Here is a 22,775-nt window from a genome sequence, read left to right as displayed (position 1 = left end):
ACAGTCGTAGCAATCCCATCCGTAGGGGTCAGTTGTCCACATTACGAGGACTCTGCACTGTGGCACAACAGGTAGGCCTTCTCTGGGCCCTGTCCTGCTTTCATCTTTCATCCAGTGGCACTGGGTATGCAAAGAATTCAGGCTGGAGCCTTCTGAAGCTGACTGCGATAACAGCATTTTTACAGGTCAGGACTGAACTGCATTGGCAGAGCGGTGTGGAGAAATGTGCACAGTGCATGTCTTTGCAATGCTTGCTTCCTGCCAGTGCTCTGACCAGGCTTAAAGTGCAGCAGTTGTAAGAAGTTGCAGACCCAGCCAAAAATAATTCATTAAAAATTGAGCCAGGTCAAGGAGGGATGCACTTGTACTGTCTTACCAAAGCTGTTGCCTCTAGATTATGATAGAGCCCCCACTTTCCCCTGCCCTCCCCCACTCTTCCCCCCCTACACACACACACTTTTTTCAGACCACTCTAACCACTGGCTGTAACTCTCATTTTCATCGGCAGTTACCAAAAAAGAAATATAGAGATTTGAGTTGTATCAGTCGCCTCAGACAATAAATATAGTGAGAGTGCAGGAGAGAATAATGATACAGCTGATCACCACCAAGGGCCTGATTCTCCACTCACAGTATTTACACACTAATATAATACCATTGACAATGAAGGAGTTATGTCTGATTTTACATTGATGTAAGTGAGAGGGGAACAAGCAGGCCCGTAGTAGTTCATGTATTCAGTCTGAGGATCCGATCATTATTTTCAATATTATATTAAGGCTAAGAAATTATACTCACTTATCAATGGTGTGATGTATTTGGGATTCTTGCTCCATGATCATTATAAAGAAACAATAAAATTCTCACACAGAGCTAGCCAAGAAAGAGCTTTCTTCCAATGGTATGTCCCGAAGTCCTGTTTTCTAAAAGTCCTTTTTCAGTTGGGAAATTGCCCGTTGGTGTAACCACAACAAAATACACTTCTATGAGTTGCACAATTTGTTTGCCCCTCTGTTCCATCTAAACAGACAGATGGGCACAGATGACTTTACAGCTAATGACACTTCTGGGTTGCTCAGCAGGAATGTTTAGGCAAAAGATTCCTTCTAGAGAGAAATCATTGCCTGGTGGAGCGAGCCAAGAATCATGAGTTCTAATCCTGGCTCTAACACTCATTATCACCTGTGACCTTGGAACAAGTCTAGAACTATCGATTACCTACCGCACTGAGGCAGAATGAAGATTGATTTGTTTTAAAAGTGTTTAAGAAAAAAATACTATGTGAGTGCACGTAAGTATTGTCATTTCTCCTTTCAGAATTGAAATACCAGGGTTAAGACATAGCGAGACATTTTGATCTCTGTTTACATCATTGCCAAGCAGGGATTTTATTTATGTATTTGTTTCCTTTTCCCCCTACATTTATCATTTTATTATCTGGCAAAAGAAATCAACTCCCTTTCAAATAGATTGAAAGATTTGGCAAGAGAGAGTGCCTCTCTGAGCATCCGTGTGCACTGGGGAAAGAGAAATCATTCAGCAATTTTTTTATAGAACAGTATGCTTGTGATCTAAAGAAAACCCTTGGTGCCTAGGCATGGCCAAGTATGAAAGGCTGGGAGAGAATACAGAGGCCACTGCTCTCCCACAAAGTTAAGATTAATCATTTGTATCCGTATTACAGCAGTGCCTCGCACAGTTGGGGTCACTCTGTGCTAGGCAGGGGAATTGTTTTGAGGGGATATGTACTCCACACCCCCTCGAATCCTGCCAGTATTTGCATCTACCCCAAAATATGTGTTAAGGTGCCAGCAAAAATCAATTGTCACAGAGGTGTGGTCATTAGCTAGAGGTGGAAAAACTGATACTGAAACCTAGATGACACTTTGCTGAGGAACCCTGTATATTAATTGTTCACCTGAGAGGTCCTTAGTGCAAGTCTACTGTATATATGATGGGCGCAGCGTTAACTGCTCCTAAATCTGTAAAGATTTACAATGACAAGTTGCTCAAAGTCCCATTTTAAAGAAATGTCTTCTAACACCACATAACTTGCATCCTCTCTCCTTTATGCTGCTGTAGCCTATGAGGAAAAGGAGCTAGGAAGAAACATCCTTTTTTCTGCTCACTCCTAGTATAGCAAATTCTGCTTTACTCAGTCAACCTCCTCAGACTCGGCAAACACATATCTTCAAGATACCTTAGCTTAACTGACTACAACATTTGACTGATGATAGCATTTGTACTGTGAGGATTGCCATGCTGCTTATAAACACTCCACAGCATTTGGGACCGTTTGACCGTTAGTCATGTTCATTCACTGGCTTCAGGTTCCTGGCCAGATCTTCAAATGGTGCAAATTGGCCTAGCTCCGTTGAAGGCATATTTGCACCAACTGCGGCTCTGGGCCTCACTTTAGAAATGTTCTTTGCCCAAATATAAATGACATAAACCAAGATCATCTTCTTAGTTTATTTTTCTAGAGTCCTTAGCATGCTACATTAACCTGACAATTTTTAATCTTGTGTTTATTTCACAATACATTTCATGCAATTCACAGCTGTAATTGGTTTTACATTGACATTACACATGTTTTGATCTAGCCACGTGAAAAGAATAATTCTTAATGTTAGTTGTCTCTAAAAAGTGTCCAAGCTTAAACAGCATAGAAGCAGTTCACTATAGTCTCATGTGCAGTAAGTCATTTTGATTTGTTTTTGGGGAGAAGGGGGTTGTTTTTGTTTTTGTTAAATGTAAGGATGAGTATTGGCATAAGAATATAAGGTCCCTGCTTAGTCCATTTGCAATTGAACTACGTTCTTTTGATTTCTTATGTCCTGAGGAGTCCTCTCTTATAAAACAGCATTCAAGTATTCTATTTTAACATCCCCGGTTGTCTGAGTTAAGGGGCAAGGCAGACCTTCAGCTTTAGGTTCTATTATAAATCTTCCACAGTCACAGCTTTCCCATAATTATTCTGAGCATTAGAATCTTCTTTTGTAATAAACATTCAGCACTAAAGCCATGGAGTATCGCTATTTGGCATTTTCCAGTGAAGTGCAAGAAATTTAATAAGTTATGTCTTTATTGCTAATGTACAGTACCAAGCAAAGTCACTTTTTTATATAATTGCAAGGGTTTCATAGAGAATGTGTCCCTCCTCTTGTTGCCCAGTAGTTCAGCTGAATTGCAAATATCACTTACTTATCGCATGTCAAGTGTCATTCTAAGATGATGTATTGAGTATTCTAGAGTCTGAAGAATCAGATCTTTCATCATAGTCATCTTCTGTATAAATAGGTTGTTTAGACACAATTGGACATCCATCATCAGGGATTGAGATCCTGGGGTCTTCTGATGAGCGAGTCGGAAGGAGAGGTGAACTTCGGAACACACTGGTAGAATTACTAGAGAACGGGCTGACATACTGGGATCTCAGCTGGTACTGCTGCTGCAGCGTCATGGTGTTCCATAAGGTCACATCATTAGGTAGAAAAGGACTGGACTGATTTCTCGCCAAAGTGTTCCTCAGCATCAGTGGGTATCGTGGTGGCTGTGGGAAAGGGTGCTGTAAAGGTACAGCCAAAGGATTTGGCACAACACTACTAGAATCAGTGGAGAATCTCAATGTGTCTGGAACTCTAAAGGCTGATCCTACAGACCACTTAGAAGAGGAAATAGGATATGAACTCAGCGTATGTTCAAAAATGTGCCCATTGGAAGGCAAAACAAGACTGTCTGATTCTGTAGAAGTTCTGTCCCCACCAGTTACTGAAGATCGGCTGGACAAAAGGACCTCAACAGCACTTACCAGATCACCCCCACAGCCTTTCAAGATTAATTCAAGCACGGTTGGCTTTTGGTTGGGGAAGATTTTTTTTAACACTTCAAGAGGAGGCCTGTTGGCCTTCAAACTGAAAGGCAGAGAAACTGTCCCCGATGGACCTTCTATCAGGAGATGATTCTGTTCTGCGTGGTACTTGGGACTACCTGGTCTGCTCTCTGTGCTGCCACCATTTTTCTGGGCTGCATAACCACCTTCGTCCACTGACACTATTTCAGGGCTCTCGGGAGTGAAGCAGCTTTTGGCTTTTGTCACATCAGGGGAACTCCTTTGGTCTGTGTCTTTGTCACTGTAGGTCTCAGCATTATCTGTTCCACTTGTATCACCCAACCGTTCCTCAGTCATGTCTGTAAAGTAGAAGGCAGTTGGGTTAAACCTTTCACAGAGCCCAAAAACTTTTTTCATACATTGTATTATACATTTGTTAACATGAATGAAGCAAGAATTTACTGAAGGAAAGAATATCCTGAGATTACAATAAATGGTTGAATGAAGTGGAGATCCTATTTCCATTATGCCTACATTAATAACCTGTACCCAAACCCCTCTCTCTGTGTCATGCTAAATGATACGATACCAATGCTCAAGCCAGCATGGTGCTCTCTACTGAGGACTAGCTGACCTGAGGGGAAATGCACTACGCATTTGATACCCCCTTGTAAATATCTTCATCTTTCTACATTACATAGAAAGGGAATGGGTTTGGTTAACTCCATTTCTGCTAATCCTGCTGAGTGCTAGATTTGCCATTCCTAACTGGGATTCCCAGTCGTAAGACACCAGTACATCAGCTGAATGCCAGCCTTCCCCAAAGGCATTTTCACTCTTTTAAATCAGTATTCTCTTAGGACCACATCATGCTCTTAGTGAATGGACTGTGCACTGAAGTGTTCTGAGGGGACCTGGGGCACAAGAATAAACCCCACAAGGCCAAACAGCATTAGTGAAGCCATCCATAAGTACTAGTGTCTCAAGGCTGAAGAAGCCCTCATTGCCAGCACATTTTTCCTCTGCTCCTACACAAGCCAGCCCCCTCCCCACCGCAGTTCCTTCTAAGCTGTGCGCGTGTGCGCACAGACAGATCCTAAAACCCACGCATACGGCGAAACACCCTGCGCACAAAAATTTGCACAGAAGAAATATTTGCACACACGGCCTGCCAAAAATTTGCACAGAAGAAATTTTTTGCGCATATGGCCTGTCAAAAATTAGGGGGAACATTGCTCCCCACTCTGAGCCACATAGTTCCCCCCAGTCCATAGAGCACAGCTCAGTGGCATGCTGGGGCAATAGCCTCTTGTCTCATCTCTCCTACACCTGCACTCTTACCTTGTGCAGCAGACTATAATATTCCCACTATGTCTGGGAAAAGAGAAGGGGGTAGAATTTGCCCCTTAGATTCATGAAGCCCTAGTTCTCTGTATATCAGTTAGATTATAATCTATTATACCCTAATTAATATAGTACACTATAGAGAAGGAGGCCAAGATTTTCCAAAGTGACTAGTTATCTTGAGTACCTCACTTTTTGCATGTCCAACTTGGGATGCCTTAAAGGTGTCTGATTTTCAGAAATGCTGGGCAACTCTGAAAATCAGGCCCCTTTCAGGGCACCCAAAAATGGAGACACCTAAAATCACTGGTCACTTTTGAAAAACTTGGCCAGAATGTGGAAAGATTTTGGAACCCTTTTCAATGTGACTCCTTGGTAGAAATAAACAAAATAAGCCAGGAGAGTTGGTTCGCTGGCATTTTTTAAAGAGAAAGGTTTCAATATATTTTGCTGGGAGATATTCACTGTTATTTCGCTAAGGACCGATTCCACCTGCCTGACTCATGTAGAGTAGTATCCTACTCCCTGAAGTACTCCAGTGATTTTACTAGAGCTCAGCATGGAGTATGTTGTTGATGCTAAGGGTGAGGCTGGCAGAATCTGGCCCTAATTGTTGTTGTTTTTTTAGATAAACACTGAACAAAGCCTTCAAACAGTTTGTTGCAAAACTGCACTAAAATGAGGCCAACTCATTTATTAACCTTACTAGCACAAGGAAGCATCCTGGAGCAAGCAAGGAGCTTTGGGGCTGGAAATCATGCTAGTAACCACTCATTCAAAACTGTAAGTTACTTCAGATAGGCTTGCAGACAAACAATCTGGAGTGCCCCGTCTGTCCACTGCATGGAATCTCTTTCCTAGTGATCACCAGATAGGGGAGTGTTCATTTTCTCATGGTGCTGATTAAATGTATTATTATTGGCCAGCTCAGCCTCTGAGATCTGCTCCCACGCAGAACAAGGGCTTAGTGATCTTTGTGACAACATCCCCCTTTCCCAGGTCTTGAGAAAATTCCCAGAGCTGGGGCTGTATTACTGTTTTGTCACACATACACATATCTGCTGTGAGGGAGCCTTCCTCTGCAGGTTGCCTTGGGAGCCTGGGGTAGGCCCTGGTAGTGAATTTGATTGGAAGGAGAGATACTGGGGCTCCAGAACCAGCACAGAGATTCAGGGCTTATATGGGAATGGTCCTGGCCTCCTGCAGAACTCCTGGGATATGCATGATTCATTCTTCAGGAGAGCAAACCCCATTTCCCAGATGGAATAATTGCAGAGGAATTCAGCAAGTCAGAAATCCTTGTGGAGATTTCATCCCCCTTAACTCCCTCTTCCTGGAAATCCAGTGTATATGAAAAATATTAAGAAAAGTTTGGTTACCTTTAAAGTTTGCTTTTTAGCATCTGTTTTGCAATATCAAGCTCAGGCCCTACCATACCAGTTTATGCACTATGGCCACGTCTGATGCACAATTAGGCTATGAACAGAAGTTATAATTTCACATGCTGTTGTATCAAGCAGAAAACAATGTGTGTGCACTTCCTGTGTGCTCCATGTGTGTCATTTCTGTCTTAGCAGCAAAAGAAAACAGGGACAGGGAAACAGGAAATTTACCCACACACAAGCAAAAATGATATAAACATTTTAAAATTGATATACGTGTGTGTGTACAAGGTAATTGTGTGTAGGCCAGACATTATTAGAGGAGAACTCTTGGTACTCCATATGCTACCCACCTTCATCCTCTGCAGACACCCAACTGCTGCAGTGCACTGACTTTAAGGACCTGATCCTGCATTCTTCAAGTGTAGCTTTCATTAACATCAATAGGAACTTTACATGTGGAAAGACTGCAGGACAGAGCTTGGGAGATAAGCTGCAGCAGCTCTTGCCCCTGCGTGGTTATATCTGGTACCCAGACACTTGAGGAAGATAGTATGGTGGTATTTTTTCTTGTAAATTGCATGCAAGTAAGTGTATTTCAGAAGTATTCTTAGTTTCCAAAATGTAGCTTACATTTAATACTGGGCACCATAACCTAGCAAATATATATGGGAAAATATATTCATATTACATCTCCCAAATCAGTTAAATACAGCTCTGGCCTTGTGAAATTATTACTTTATGAGTTTTATGTTTTGGGGATGGGGTTAATTAGCTTTCAAATTTTCTACTTTGTCTTTATGAAATTTGACTTAAAGGTGTTTTCAGATTCTAGACATTACATCTATTGAACTAAAAATCTAAAAGTATGTGCACACTCTCTGACTTCAGTGACATCTGGATAGGTTCATAATACACATACCCTATAAAAATCCTTATTCCTAGCCCCGAATCTGGGCTTGTGATTGGTGAAACATGCACTACATGCAGGAGGGGTATGCATCTCCACAGACTGCCCACATCCTCCTAGTATCAGAGTCACAAAGGTAGATTACAACTATTTAAATGAAATATTTGTTCCTCATTGTTACTACTTCACAGGGATTTTCCTTCCTACCCTTAGTAAACATTTAGAAAATTATATATAGTAGGGTTGATCCTATTCTTATAATAAAATTCTTCTCTGTATGGTTGTCAGTCAAAAGCCTTTTTCCTGTTGAACTGATCTGGATGTGGCATGCACCAATTCAAAACTCATGATGACCTGTAGATGTCACAAATGTCTAGTTTCTTTGACAGGTCAGATGGTGACTGCCTTGAACCACTTAACAGGTCATGCTGATTTCTTGCCTGGAAGGCAATTTGTTTATTTTGTGCAACTTATCTGAACACTAGTTCCTCTAGCAAATGCATAGATGGTATGCAAGTGGTGTTTGGCAAAGGGTAATTTTTGTTGGTTCATTTCCCTCTTTTTGTGGGAATGGTTGAGGTTAGATTTTTATGTATTTGCAATGGGCAGAGAATAACAACTGTTAAATAATGAAGGAGTTGGAAAGCTATATTACAAATCCATACAAATATTTTGATAGTGAAATGCAGAAATGTAACATGCAGACTAGCCACATCTAGGGCTTTAATTTTATATTACTCCCAAGTATAGGATGAGTCTTCAACTACTAAAATATAGATTTAACTAAAAATGAATGTATACTTTGTTCTTAGCCCACTGTATCTTTCTGTGATATTCTCTAACTTCTCCTGAAGGTGATCTGTATTTTACAGAAAGAAATCTTGGCTTCATGCAACTTTTAGTATTGTTTTTAATAACACATATGCTGTTTCAGATTGCATGCATTCAGTGCCCTGTTTTGTTAGCCCTCAGGTAACCAGAGAGAATAGCTTTCCTTGTTTATACTAATAATGGAGAACTTCCATAACATGTCTCTCTCTCTCTCACTCACTCACACACACATTTTTATAGCGAGATATAGATATATATACACAGAGCAATGGGAGAAGCGTGTTTATGTATGTGCGGTAAAGATGTAGACATACATGACCACAGGGATTGTGAGCTCTAAGGGAGATGTCTATACAGTATATCTCTTCCTTACACATAAATACATTAAAGATTGTGAGATTTCATATACTATGATAATGGGGCCATATAAGTACCCATGAAAGACAGCCAGACAAAAAGCCATTCTCTCCAGTTCATTCCTTCACTGAAAACATGTTTAATCCTTTGGGATAAATCCTGCTGCCCTTAATAGTCCCACTGATAGCCCTTCCCGAAAATGGGTCTAAACTGTATCTGATTAGGAAGGCTCTACCTGCAACCCAAATTTACCTGGAGCCCACCCCTAACTACTGTTATCCCGGTTTCTGTCCCTGTAATGACCTGACACAGAAAATACCGTGGATCCCTATGAAACTGTTATAATAGTCACTACCCCAAAAAAATCCGCAGCAGCCCATTTCATTGCAAACTTCCTCCCCTCTTTGTAAAGGCCTGTGGTTCCTGGGCAGATGGAGAGTGATTGCTCCTAAGTTATTTTTTCCCCCACAGGCAATGTTGTGCTGTGAGTTTTAAGCAAAACCTAGCACTTAAATCAAGGAAAGGCCCAGTGTGGCTTCTTCATAGTATTTGTTTAGAAGCACTAATCATTACTGAGGCGCAGGGAGAGGAGACCCCTGTTTATGGGAAGGGTGAAGATAGGAGGAGGAAGAATTATTTGGAGTGGCACAAGACGGTGTAATGTAATAGGAAGAAATTAAGAAAACTACAGTCTAAGGAACAGATTCTGATTCCCGAACTGAACTTTACTGGGAAAATAGCCTTATTGAAGTGATCAGGACTACTCCAGGAGTAAAGTAGTCCAAGTAAAGGGTATTAGAACCTGGCCCTAAATCAGGACACACTGGATGGCTCTAAAACCCAGAGTTATAAAAGATGGGACAAAGCACTGGCTAATATATCCTAGGGAACAATCCTGTTACCGCTCTCCAGTATGCTATTCACTGTGGTATCTAGGAACCATACTCTATAGGGGAGAGAGGATCTAAAAGTTGTCTCCCATCTCCAATTTCTATGACTCTGTGAATTAAGAAAAGTACTGGTGAATCCGGTTTTAAAAGGAACGATCCAGAGGGGTGGTCGGCTGTTTTGAGGTATATCAGCCTTGCTTTCTATTGCCCCCTGATTGTAAAGGAAGTCTATTTACAACGAACGCAAAGCAACCTGCCTGGCAGCTTCCGAATGAGCCCCGTGACTTGCAACCTTAATTAAAAATGAGAGAAAGCAGAGTCATTGGGAGGGAGTAACTCTCTGAAGGGCTTGCATCCAGGGAGGCAGCGGAGGTGCAGATAAGCAAAATCTCCCTCCCTTTCCACGAAGAAGTGCAACACCATTGAGGGAAGGGGCTGGGAGAGCTCCTGACAGATTGATTTATAAAGATTTACTCCTTTTTCCCCCGTAAAGCTGTTAGCAGAAAGTGCTGACTGGCTGGCAGGGAAAAATTTCTCATCAATGCTCTTTGATTGTATTTTGCAAACAAAATGCCTGTTGCCTGGTAACATTTCACTTGAGCCTGACCTTCTCCAAAAGTTATTGCTATCAGATTCGATTTACACTGTCCTCCTGTGATTACAGTAATCTTTTAAACTGGGAAGTTCATATATCAGGGGGGAAAGAAAGTTGGGTGTGCAAGTCAACATCGCTTCTGTCCGCCAGATTTATATCCTGCTGGCGGAGTTTATTTCTGTTGCACTTGCAGGAGGGAGCAGAACCGGGATTTTCCTGGCATTTCCTCCCCCAGACACACAAGACACCCCTCCTCACTCTGGATTTGTAAGCGTCCCTGTTCTTTAGCAGGATGGGGAAGCGAGTACGGCATGCAGAGATTTAAGCTTCGGATGGGGTGGTGGAGAAGTGGCAACGCTTCTGCGGGTTACTGGTGGGTTTGCAGAGAGCTAAATGTGTCGCTCAGGGTGGGAATAGTGCCTATAGTCCAGGCCGGGGAGGGATGACTGAACAAGGGGACCGAGAAGTTTGGGGGCTGGAAGTCAAGTGCAGGGCTAAGAGCCAATAGCAGATGAAAAGAGGGAGCTGGACTCCAGGTTAACACGACTCGAGCTAATATTCAGTGAGTTCTTTGGCTGGCAGCTCAAGCCGCGTAGCCGTGTGTGGTCGTCGTGTGTAGCTGTGTGATGAGGGAGATGCTGTGAGCAGGGCTAGAATCTACACACACACACACACACACGTTTAGGTGAAGCTTTGGTCGCGAACTACCTGTTTAGAAATCAACGGGCCACCCTCTGAAAGAGCGAGCTTTTAACCCAAATTCTCGGCTATTACAATTAGGCTCAGATCCCGTCCCCACCGAAATCAGGGACAGTTTCGCCCTCTGGCCCAGTCTACACCAATCCTGCATTATCTTCCCCCTGATATTTACTTTCCGACCCGGAGCGGGACCCGGGTCTGATTTAGGAGGAGTTACTGAGATGGGGCTCATTACAAATCCTTACAATGACAGGCGCTGGGCCTGCCCCAAGGGGAGGTGGGAAATCACAACGCCCCACGCCGCGCCACTGGTAGCTGTTCACAGCTAGAACTAACCCAGAATAGAAGTAACAAAACTCGTGTAAATCAGACAATCCATCGGAGCGCGCAGGAAAGGAGATGGCCCGCGGAGACCTTGGTCCTACAGTTGCCCTGGAGGCTCCTTCCTTTCTGAGCTGACAGCAGAGTGCGTGGGGAAGGGGGGAGGCCCCTGCAGCAGACCTTGGGGAGGATGGGAAAGCCCAGCTGGTTCCACAGTGGCAAGGAGAATAAAATAACCTGTGGCACTGAAAGCCGTCTCTGCGCCTGGCCCTGCAAAGCCTGGCGCACCTAAACTAGCCTTACTCACCCGAGTGGAGTCTTTGACTTCCCTAGGGGGATCATAAGGCTCTACGAGATCTGGCCCCTAGATTCCTTTCCTCCCTCCGACGCTATCATTTAAATCTTGCCCCATTTTGTTCGGGGCGCGGGGGAAGAGCCTGTTTCCCTTCCTTTAGCTCCGATTACAGCGATCCAGTGTTAATTCCCCTGCGGAAACGATCCCACCCAGCCAGGGCCCCACCGACAGATTTGCTGTAAGCAACTTCATTTCTTTCCTGTCCTCTGGGAACGATGACAAGTGGGACAAAATGCCAAGCCCTGGCTACAGTGCAATGAGCCTGGGAAGACCACAGAAACTTTCCTGACAACATTGCAGCCAAATTGACCTAACTCTGCCAGCGCTCCTTCCCTAGCCACTGGAGAAGGGGCGCGCAGCGCAGCTCTAGGGATATCTGGAATATCCGCCCCCCTCCTTTCCGAGCTAGAAAGGGAATGCGGCCTGTAAAAGTCCAGAGAAGCAGCCAGCTCAGGGTTATGGGTTCCCTCGCTCTGAAAGGACCACGGAAAAGATCTGGCGTTGAGAGCTGATCAGCTCCCGCTTTGCTTTCTTTTCCACCAGCCCCTCCTACATCGCGTTGAGGTGGAGGGATGCCGACTGGGGAAGGAAGGAATAATGGGGGTGAAGGGGAGCACCTAACTCCAGTAACCCACCTTTGCAATGACCCTTATTTTTGGCTCGCGGAGCAAGCGGGCTGGCTGAGTCTGTCGTTACAGAAACACTCAAGAGCTGAAAGATGGCTGAGGAAAGATCGTCGCAAATCCAACTCCGTTTCTTTCTAGGGGTTCGTGGCCCTTTGGGCTAAAATTCCCTCTAATCGAAGACTGCAGTTGTTTCAGTTATTAGTGTCCAGAAAAAAATCCCTGTAGATATATTGAAAATAGCTCATGCAAGTTAAACTACCCAATGCGCAAACCATCTTAAACCCCTAGATACATGAATAATAATTAACTGAGGGGGAAATATTTGTGACCGATCTACGTTCTGTAGCCAGTGGTTTGTTTACAAGAGTTCTGTGTCTTTTATGGGCTAATTTTGGTTTGACCCGCTGAAAAACCCTCTCTGGGCCACACCCGTTCATTTTGTGCTCCTGTTGATTTCACCTGGAAGTTTATGTTTTAATAAGTGTGTGCTCTTGCCCCCTACTCAGTGAAAAAGGCTTCGGTTTGTGTTTTTCCCCAGAAAAATGTTTCTTCCACGCATCAGCCCTGTGCTATTTGCACTCAGCAGCAAGAACACCGCTTCACTTCTGTACCCCTTTGCATAGGTAGTTTCTTAATTTTAGAGAATTAAATGGAACTAAAGAGAGGGAATATGTCTGTATTTATGTTGCATGGAGGTCAAAGGGATCTCAACTATATAAACACGATGCCACTGTTGTCTCGTTTTCCTTCTGACATGTCCCGAACTCTTTCTTATGACCGGCTGCTCTTCAAAGAAAACAAACGTGCCCGTTCCCTCCCTTATTCTTTTAATGACGCTGCATATTCAGTGTTTTATTGCGTATCGTTATGGCTTGTGGAATTGTTCTGCAGCCTCTGCCCCTGGAGATGGGAAAGGTTACCCCTTCCTAAATGATTTAGCTGAACAAAAAAGTGCAAGCCCTAAAGTTTTCCGGGGATTAATTTCAGATTTGCAGTGATAATGGGATACGATGTAAGTTCCGATTGGTTTCGAGATGTTGGACAATAAATAATACATATATTAGTCAACTGATACTAGTACTATATGGCTAATAACATTTACTACATGCGTTTCCTTTCCCTTCCCAACAGCCCATTCATTAGTTAATTTCAATGACAGAACCATGGATATATATCGGCATTCATTTACTCCGTACGTCTGAGGCACAGAAATGGGTTCCCACCAAAGCTATCAACTTAAACAAGAATTGCATTGAACAGCTGTGCACCCAAACTGGGTAACTCCCAATTGTGCGCATCCAGGAAACGCTGTACGTCACAAGCCCCCTTCCTCAGCAGAACAGCAGCTCGGGCCGAAAACTGCTCATTGCGGTCTGGTTAGTTGTGTGTTGATTTTCATCACCTGGTGCAAAATAATCAACTCAGCGGTTTAATTCGAAGCCCGAGGTTTAAATGTAAAGTGTATTCCGGCCTCCAAAGGTGCCCATCGGAGCGGGAAAGAGACACGTTGTTCTACCTAAACTGTTTTCTCCACCACAACACAAAAATAGGGCAGCGTCTAAAAAATAGAGCTGACTAAAGATCCACCTGATGAAATGAGTTATTGCAAAGGCGCCAGGCAGGCGCTATACTGGGACTCCGACTGGAATCGCACCGCAGCCCCTCGCCTTTGCAAGCTCAGACCTGGCGCATTAGGAATCTGTACCGCTTCTGTGACATGCAAAGTGCTACCTGACCTTAACGTGGCCGGGCTGTAATTCTGGAGCAACTCCTGAGGTCCTTACTGTCTATCGAGGGTCTTGCACGGGCACTCATCACCATAACATGGGAGCCCCTCACTCAGGGGCCCCATCCTTGGATCTCTCACAAGTAAACGGTCTTCATTCACATTGCTACATCCCGCCGATTTCAAAAGGACCACTCACTGGAATCAGCACTGTTTGCAAGTGTAAAGGTACGCAGACGCATGGCTGTCCATGTTTGCCCCGTCCTTACTCGGGCAGCCTCCCATTGGGGCATGACTGAGTTACAGCCAAGGGAAGGACGTGGCCTGAAGTGAGTTAAATCAGCTATTGGGTTTCCTGTGAGGAAAGCCCAGGCTGAGACTCTGCTGCGAAATGACACCGCTCTGCAGCCTGGCGAATGCTGAGGCCAGGGGCAGGCACTGGGGCTAGGGGGGGTTTCTACCCGCTCAGTCTGATTCCGTACAGTGCCCGTGTGCCTGGTCAGTAGCTGTCGGCTATTTGCAGGTTGAATTCTGTTTCCTTCTAATCATTTTTCAGTGGCCATGGTTCAGGTTTAGGTAGCGAGTCCCGGGCCAGTCAGCCCAGTCACTTTCAGTGTGGTTTAATAATACAAAGTCCTGACAATCGATCCGATTTATTCAGACGCCCCCTCGCCCCAAAAAGCCAGCTCATCTCTCTTGAAAGCCAGCAGCTGGTCAGTGCCCACTTCCCCAAACACCCAGGCCCGGAATCTGACCCCCTCCCCGGGCACCGCCGTGAAGCAGAAATAATTCCTTGAGAGCCGGTGGCGCGGCCCTGGGGCCAGAATCGGGCTCCGAAGGGACTCTCAGCCCGCGCCACCGGCCCGAACTCCCCAGAGCGAGGGCGGTCCCCGCAGCTGTCTGCAAAGACCGGCAGCTGCGGGTCTGGACCACAGGCTCCCTCCGGCTCGGAGCGAGGCACAGCGCTGCGGAGCCTGCGGCCCGCCTGCCCCCGGGGGGCCCCTCCCGACCTGCTATGGGGAACTCCCCCTGCCCGCTGCCTGTTACGGAGCCTGGCCCCGTCCCTCCTCCGGGTCCTCCCCGGCTTTGCGGGGCCCGTGGCCTGCGGAGCCGCCCCCTGCCCAGGCACCGAGGGGGCTCCTCTCCTGCGGGGTCCGGGTCCCCCCGCGCCCGCCTGATGCCCGCGGGCGCTGAGGAGCCCCCAGCTCGTGCCGCCCCATGCCCCGGCGCTTACCTGCTTTGGGGAGCGGCGCCTGCAGGGCGGCGGGCTGCTCGGAGGCCCAGCGCAGGGCGGCGGCGGCGGCCAGCTCGGCGGGGGCTCTCTGCGGGGCGCAGTCCCCGCCGGCGGCGGGCGGCGGCGGCGGCGGCCCGGGCAGGGCGCGCAGGGCGTCCGGGAGGAGGCTCTCCAGGCTCTCGTTGGCCTGCTGCCGGCGCAGCGCCACCTGCGCGGCCATGACCCGCTGGCGCTCGATGATCAGGATGCACTTCTCGCAGGTGCAGTCCTTGAAGCGGCAGTAGCGCTTGTGGCCCTTCAGCCAGGACAGCACGCCGTGGTTGCGGCAGCGGGCGCACTTGGGGGTGCGCTGCAGGGGGGCCCGGGGCGGCTGGGACACCGGGCCGCCCATGTACAGGTACGGGGAGCCGTAGCCGTTCATGCCCCGCGCGGGAGCCCAGCCGGGCTGGGGGCAGAGCGGGGAAGGGGGCGGCCGCCGGGTGCCGGGGAGGGGCCGGTGGCTCTTCGCTGGCGAAATCCCGCCGGGCGCTACGGGCGCGATCCACTGGGCGGCATCCAGCGGCTGCTGCTCCCTCCGCGGCTGCTGCGGGCAGGTTCCCCGGCGCCGGCGGCTGCGGCTGGGACCCGGCGGAGAGCGCTCTGCCCAGTGCCGGAGCCTCCCCTCCGCGCCGCCGTCTCCCAGCTCCGCTCCCCGCCCCTCCGCTCCCTGCCCTTCACCTTCCCTGCAGCCCGGCGCCACGGGGGGAGGGGGCGCGCCCAGCCTCCTAGGCAGCTGCTGGGGAGTGGGGGGTGGGGGGGTTTCCCTCTCCAGTCAGGGACAAATGGTCTCTCCCGCCCCCAAGCGAAGTCCCTGCAGGAATGGGCAGGGCGCTGGTGTTTCTCCCTCCCTGGGCAGGAGACTGGTGAGCAGGTTGGAGGTTCAGCTGGGGACCTGTGAGTGCCCAGCCCACCTCGGTGGAGGGAGGAGGCGAGGAAGGCAATGACGGGATTTGGTTTGTTGGGGAAGTTTCTCAAGTTCAGGCAGGGGGATCAGAGTCTCCCAGGACCCCAGATCCAGGAGCCCCATTCAACACCATCGGCATAAGCACTTCAAAGACGAAGGCGCAGCCAAGCAGGCTCGCTCCCACCAAAAATAAATAAATAAATACATAAATAACAAGTTTCCTCAATAAAATTATCTCTGCCCCTCAGGGCTGGGCAGAGATGTTGAGGCTTTTAAAAAGGTATTTGCTGAACTCATTCATCTACGTTTCAGAGGACTAAGGTAAAGAGAAGCTGCATTAGAAATGAACATCTTGAATGCTGCCATGCTTAACTCCCCCCCCCCCCCACACACAGGCTCTTAAACTGCCAAGCTCAGATCACATGTCATTCAAAAATCTAAGCCTACACTTATTATTTAGTTACGGGCTGCATCATGCATCCATTCTTGCTTTTTGATGTTCCTCGCCAAGATGGCTACTTGTATGTAAACCGTCCCTGTAGAGAGGAAACACAATTCACATCAAATTCGTGCAGCCTCTTAATTAATTTGTTTGATGCATACTAGTAATCCTTTTTTAAAACTTCCAAACACAGCGATGTTTCACCTACATCACTTAACAAAGATATTTCTCAGATGGCAGCGAGAAGTTAAACACAAAGTTTAATGATTACATTGCAGGAAAGAAAGTGAATACAGTTTGTGGAGGACAGACTTACCACAGATGTTTATTAGAGGAGTGCATCAACATTTCATTTGTAACTTGTTTTCTTAGGGTACATATAACCTTCTGCTTGGACATTAAATTAATTTCACCGTGTAAAGGACTGGATGCAACACTTCGAAGTTTTCATACTTTATTCCAAGAAATAAATAAATAAAAATAAATTATGTTTATACTGGAAATGCTATTTTAAATTAATTGCCTAATTAGCACACTTTAAACATATATTGCTAATTAAGGTCTAAAAATATTTTGCCTGGGGGAATAAAAGTGTGATGTATGTGTACAGCAAAAATGGTCTTTCATTCTGTTCCATATTCCATTTTTAAAATGCTTTATTCCGAATTATGTATCCAATTTCGGGATGGGTTGGTTCATATTTTATTATCCGGCGGGCTTCAGGGACCACATCCTGTTTTAAAATTCATCTGTTGCCGACCAACTTTACTTTACCAGAAAACTGCATTTGATCAGGTGTAGGATACACTCCATTTTCTTGCAGCACAGACAAATAGGAATACAAACAAAACCTTTCTTCTGCGTCGTCTGTCGTCTGCATTTCCTTTCTGTTGCTTGGTATGAGTCTCACACTGAAAATAGCCCACAGACCACCTTGCCATGATTGTGTAGTCGCTACGGGGAATTTTAAACCCTCTGAAATTCTTGCAAAATCACAAACCAGATTAACAGGGGGTTTTTTTTTGTTTTTTTGTTTTTTTTTTTGATAAAGTAAAATGAGTAGCGACATCTAATCCATGCACCCAAATAAATACCTGAAAGGTTAATTTTAAAACAATGTAAATATGCTGCACAGCAATCTACAGAAGCCATGCGCGCAAGAGCTAATGAATTCAATACATGGGATTGCACTGAATGAACGACTCCGGAAAATGAATACATTTTTAATAATTTGTAGTGTAATACATGGAACAACTGTGGTGATTAATTAATGGAGCCCTTGGGGGATATATCAATATCTAATTGAATTTTATCTATCCATATATTGAGATCCCCAAATGAAATCTTTCTAAAATATGGATGTTTTGTACTTTATTCCAAGGTTATGGATTTCATATACCAGCCCAGGGAGTCTCTCACCAGGTCTGTCAGCTATCTGGTTACATATCTATCTCTGGTTTCAGAGAAGCAGCTGTGTTAGTCTGTATCCGCAAAAAGAAAAGGAGGACTTGTGGCACCTTAGAGACTAACACATTTATTTGAGCACAAGCTTTTGAAAGCTTATGCTCAAATACATTTGTTAGTCTAAGGTGCCACAAGTCCTCCATAGCTATCTCTCTACCGCTAACATTCACAGGCATACTTAGGTCTGAGGCCCCCCTCTCTCACTTGAGTGCACATTGGGAGGTGAGATTGAAATACTCGTTTGATATAGTGCAGTAATCCTTTTCTCATATTTGATGGGAATGTTTTTCATATCCTAGTATTTGACAACATCTCCCTATAGGGACAGGTTTGTATTTATGTTAGTAAAATGTCCCCTGCCTGAAAGTCTATTGTAACCCAACACCTGACAACCCCGAGTCCCATTTCTGTTTTTAGAAAAGGTTTATTCAAGCACATAATGGGATCCCAGCAGAAAGCCTTTCAGAAGAAGGGGCTATGGTAAACTTCACCACATGAACTCCGTTACCAGGGCTATTAAGCTTTTAATTGGAAAATAGCAGAGGAAATTTCAAGGTGACTATAACGTGTTAGCAGTTAGTGCCCAGAAGAATAGATTGAAAGAGAATGAATGTGCAGAGCATATGGTCCAAATAACAGTTAGGGGAAAGTGCCTGGTTCCACTAAGTCCAGCAGCTTAGACTTTTATGGGAAAAATCCTCCAAGAAATCAGGAAAGATGGAGTGAAAAAACAAATGTAACTTAATTGCACTGAATCCACTGACAACGTGTTTCCATTCGATTTTTTTTTTTTTTTATGATAATCAATGGTGTGAGCGCTCAGTTTGACAGACAATGGTTAGAACGCCTAGGGAATACAATTTCCAATGATCACTTAGAAATGCTTTTGCAAATTACACCTGGACGTGTTATCGAAAGCCAAACAAAAGCAGCCATCTGAATAGTATGTTCATATTATTATTTTGCACTTGAAGTGCATGGATCTTCAGGGAAGGTCTTGGTTTGACAAATAATGTGACATCCATTGAGGCTTAACGACAAGGAGGGAATTTGTCTACGTTTATCTATTAACTACAATATAGGACTTATTAGGAACATTTGTAATTACTATCTGTATTTTTGGATTGTATGAAATTGGGCTTCAGATAGATCCTCATGCAAAGTTTACAAACGTTTCTCACTTCGAGATTTGAGTAATAGAGTTAGTTTCAATTACATCTCAAAGATGCTCTTAGCTAACGTCAAATTAAAAGGAAAAGACGGATGAGCAGACACTTGCCCTATGATTGGTCAGTCAGTCAGTCAGTCACTTCAGATGGCATTAAATGTTCGTGTTCTCACATAATTACCTGAGGACAGAAACACATATCAATTGGGATGGGTCCTCCAACGAATAAAGTGCGCTGCATTGAAATCAGTGACATTAAATACATGGCAGATTTCAGAAATAGAGGGGCTTATCCTGCCCAGGATCACACAGATAATTAGTCAAAGCTGCCTAGCAAGCAGCCAAGGAAGCACTAGAGATCTGAATAGAATTAATAAAGGTCACTGATTACCAACCATTCGTAAACATTTTTGAAAGAAAGGTGACGATTTGTATTTTCATGTTACACCCCCTTTGGCCCCCTGCAGAGAAAATGTTCCTGAAGTTCCCTTGGACTGTCTTTAATGTACAGTATCCACAAATCTCGCCAGTTCTTTTCTTTACATCCGGCTGAGATCTCGAAGGAATGAGAGTGTCGTCGAAGTTAAAAAGCCTGGTTTGGTGGCACTAAAGTACAGTGCCGGTTGTTCTGAAAGGCGAATGTGTTGCGCTTGTTTTTTTAACTGGGCCAACCGTGTTCTAGGAGGCATAATTGCCCCCAGTGATAATGCTGATCCTAGAAATAGGCAACGCTCGGCTATGCAACAGAACAATGAAAGTACCTCATCTCTGATGGCCTCTTTCCCACTGTTCTTTAGCCAGTGCAGCGAATATAACGTAATTGTATCAAACAAACCACCTGCCCCAGAGAAGCGTGTTAACCCCTTACACAATCTGCTAACGAGACCATCAGCGATGACTAAATAGTTTGAGACAATTTTAACAGGCCGTGTGACAAATGTGATGCTGAGGGCTTGGTTGCTCAGATGGAGCTATTTCTGTTTGAGGATATATAAAACCCAGGGCTCCACAGGCAAGGGAAGAAAATACACCCCCCCCCCCCAGCTTGACACCTCGGTGACAAGAAATCGATGACAGGTTCGGAACTCGTGAACTTCGGCGCTCGCTGAAACATTAAAGTTCGTCGGTTACATGCAAAACGCCGCTGGCTCAGAACTCCCTTTAGAAACTACGTTCACGCGAAATGCTCCACTTCCCGGTATCTTCACGAAACTGCACAAAGGGCATTTCCTGCAACTCGAGAACCTGAAGGAATCTGAAAGAAAAAAGTTTCAAGTTTTCCAAAATCCCAGGGTTCAGGTGTTTTTGCCTTCCTCTTCCAAGCGAAGCCACGTCTCCTCCCCGCACATTATCTCCACCATTAAAAGCCAATACTAGTCTGAAAGAGAGCTAATTTGAGAGCATTAGGAAAATGACTGCCTCCTTTCTACAGCTCGCTCGATGGAAAACAAGAAAAACACCGATATCTCACGGGGGTGGGAGGGGAGAGAATCTTGCTGAGCATTCCTGGAATATGAGATGAAACATGGAAATATTTGCAAAATAAACTCACACTTCATCGGTAGTGCTGAGACTTCTTCTAAAGCGATTCGATGTTAACAAACAATGCAATCAAACAAGTAAACTTTCGGTTGGCATTTAATTGCTTTAACTTTATCCCATTATTTCCATGCACCCAGGTAGCTTTGAAGCAATGTTAACACATCTAACTGATAGGCCACTAGAAATAGGGTCTGTGTAATAATGTGGAACTTTAAATACAGGCGAACGGGGGGTGACAATATAATATTGAGGGGTGTTGCCACTTGCTATACAAGGGATCAAGCAGGTTTCTCTCGTGCTGTTGGAGGAGTATCAAATCATGAAGAAACTCTTCCTAACGTGTGGAACTGGGCTACTTTTTAGATGAGACGTTCAGCCCTTTAAAAACCATTGCTCACTTGAGAGCTCGTGTGGGAGGATGTTTTGCACGTGTTTGACTAAAAAATGACTGCTTTAAATTAGCAAATTTGAAATCTAGTTCTTTGAACCACTTGCGAGAGGCTAAAAGCCCAATGGACCTTTGCTACTTGGCTGCCCTGCGTATCCTGTAACTTTCTTTTCATAAACGCTTTATCACTCTTTAAGCTTAAACACTGTGGGTAAATACAGCATAGCTTCTAAAGAAGAGTGCCTAGAATTAAAAACGCAGACAGGAAACATACTCCAACGCTCTACACATTTACCTGGGGTACTGGTATCTCCTGTAGAAGTATTACCGGTCTTGTCAGATGTGCAGATGCTTAGGACACTTTAAACACTATCTAAATATATCTTTGGACAAATGATCAGACTGAATGATCGGGTGCTTTTACCGCTTTTTACAATCTCCAAGGAAAAGTTGGCGTTTTGTTTTTAGAAAGCAAGTCGGTTAAATAGAAAAACTTTTAATTAACACTAAAGGTGAGCCCTTCCCTTGATGAAAGGACATGTTCAAAGAGGGCGGAGACGGGGATTTTAGGACGTGCTTTTCTAAGGCAGCCCGAGAATGAGCGTGCGAATTTTACCTTTCTTTGTTACTGTCAGAACCTGACGCTTATTCGAGTCTGTTTTTACAACCCGTATAGGCAATTCCCCCCCCCGTTTGAACTTTCCTGTTCATCAGCCTTCAGAACTAACTGCCAGGAGCGCTGTTGTGCAAAGCCAAGGTTTAATCACTTCTCTGGCGGAGTCTTCCAGCCAAAGGTGACAAGACGCTGGGATGCCGTTCGGGGTCCGATGCCGAGAGAAGGCGGCGAGCTGTTAAAGTGACAAACCCCGCTGCTGAGTTGGTCCTTCAAGTGGATTGGGCCAACGGGCCCTTCCTTTCCAGGGGCTTCCATACTGGGGCCCGATCCTGCTGCCAATGGTAAACTCTCATTGATTTAACCTGCAGCAGGCAGCCCGCCCTTAGGCTAAGCGCTTTCCCAGCAGTACCACCGGGGCTCCAGGGGCAGTCTTCAGCACATCCACCAGGCTAGGGCATCCCCTGTTAACACTTAGATCGACCCTGCTGTCTCATGGGGCTCTGGCTGCTAACTAAGCCTTCTAGCCGTCCTTGGGCTATGTGGAGACTGTCAGGGCTGTTTAAGGCTGCTACCGTATTAGTCATTAAAAAGCGCAGCGGCATCAAGGATTCAATCCACCTACAGCCAGAAACGAACAACATCCAATGCGAACATTGTTCCATCAGAACTAGCCGGTTTTTCCGCTGTGAAATTGATGCCTTAAGGGAGTTTAGTGGGTACTGTGCCCTTATACAGGCCTTACGGCCAAATTCTGCCCTCGGTTGGGACACGTGTGACCTCATTAAGTGAGAGCAGAGTTTATGCCCTGAGTAGACCAGTTGTGAGAGGGGCAGCATCTATCCCTAAGAAGTTCATACCTTTAAATAAAGCTATCTGGGGAAAACTCACGAGGTCTGATCCTCAACTGGTATAAATTAGCGTCTTATTGGGTATAAAATAGCCCCCTATTCTTATAGCGTGGACATTTGTTCACTAGTAGCATCCCTGAAAGAGAGGGGTTTGATTCTGGTCTCATTCCACTATAAATCAGGAGCAACTCTATTAGCGGAATGAATTTACATGGGTGTGAGATCAGAATCACCTCCAGTAAGCGGCTGTTAAAAATCAATT

The 22,775-nt window shown here is 45.4% G+C and overlaps 1 protein-coding gene across 1 annotated transcript; it reads right to left on the bottom strand.

Annotated features, from left to right (window-relative positions):
• Nucleotides 1-3,226: 3,226 nt before the first annotated feature.
• DMRT3 (doublesex and mab-3 related transcription factor 3) lies at nt 3,227-15,523 on the bottom strand. Its single transcript, XM_077816419.1, has 2 exons — nt 15,103-15,523; nt 3,227-4,191 (listed from the first exon to the last, which is right to left on the bottom strand). Exons 1-2 carry the CDS (start codon nt 15,521-15,523, stop codon nt 3,227-3,229), a joined length of 1,386 nt encoding a protein of 461 aa, XP_077672545.1.
• Nucleotides 15,524-22,775: the final 7,252 nt, after the last annotated feature.

The sequence above is a fragment of the Eretmochelys imbricata genome, chromosome 5, assembly GCF_965152235.1.
Source record: "Eretmochelys imbricata isolate rEreImb1 chromosome 5, rEreImb1.hap1, whole genome shotgun sequence".
Lineage (NCBI taxonomy): Eukaryota > Metazoa > Chordata > Testudines > Cheloniidae > Eretmochelys > Eretmochelys imbricata.
The sequence above is the reverse complement of the archived record's forward strand: the minus strand, read 5'-3'. Positions and strand labels throughout refer to the sequence as shown.

Bases quoted from the DNA above. Each gene is read 5' to 3' on its own strand.
- DMRT3 (XM_077816419.1), bottom strand. From the start codon at position 15,523: ATGAACGGCTACGGCTCCCCGTACCTGTACATGGGCGGCCCGGTGTCC. The intron at 4,192-15,102 runs GTAAGCGCCGGG...TCTACTTTACAG, and splicing joins GGCGCCGCTCCCCAAAGCAG to ACATGACTGAGGAACGGTTG.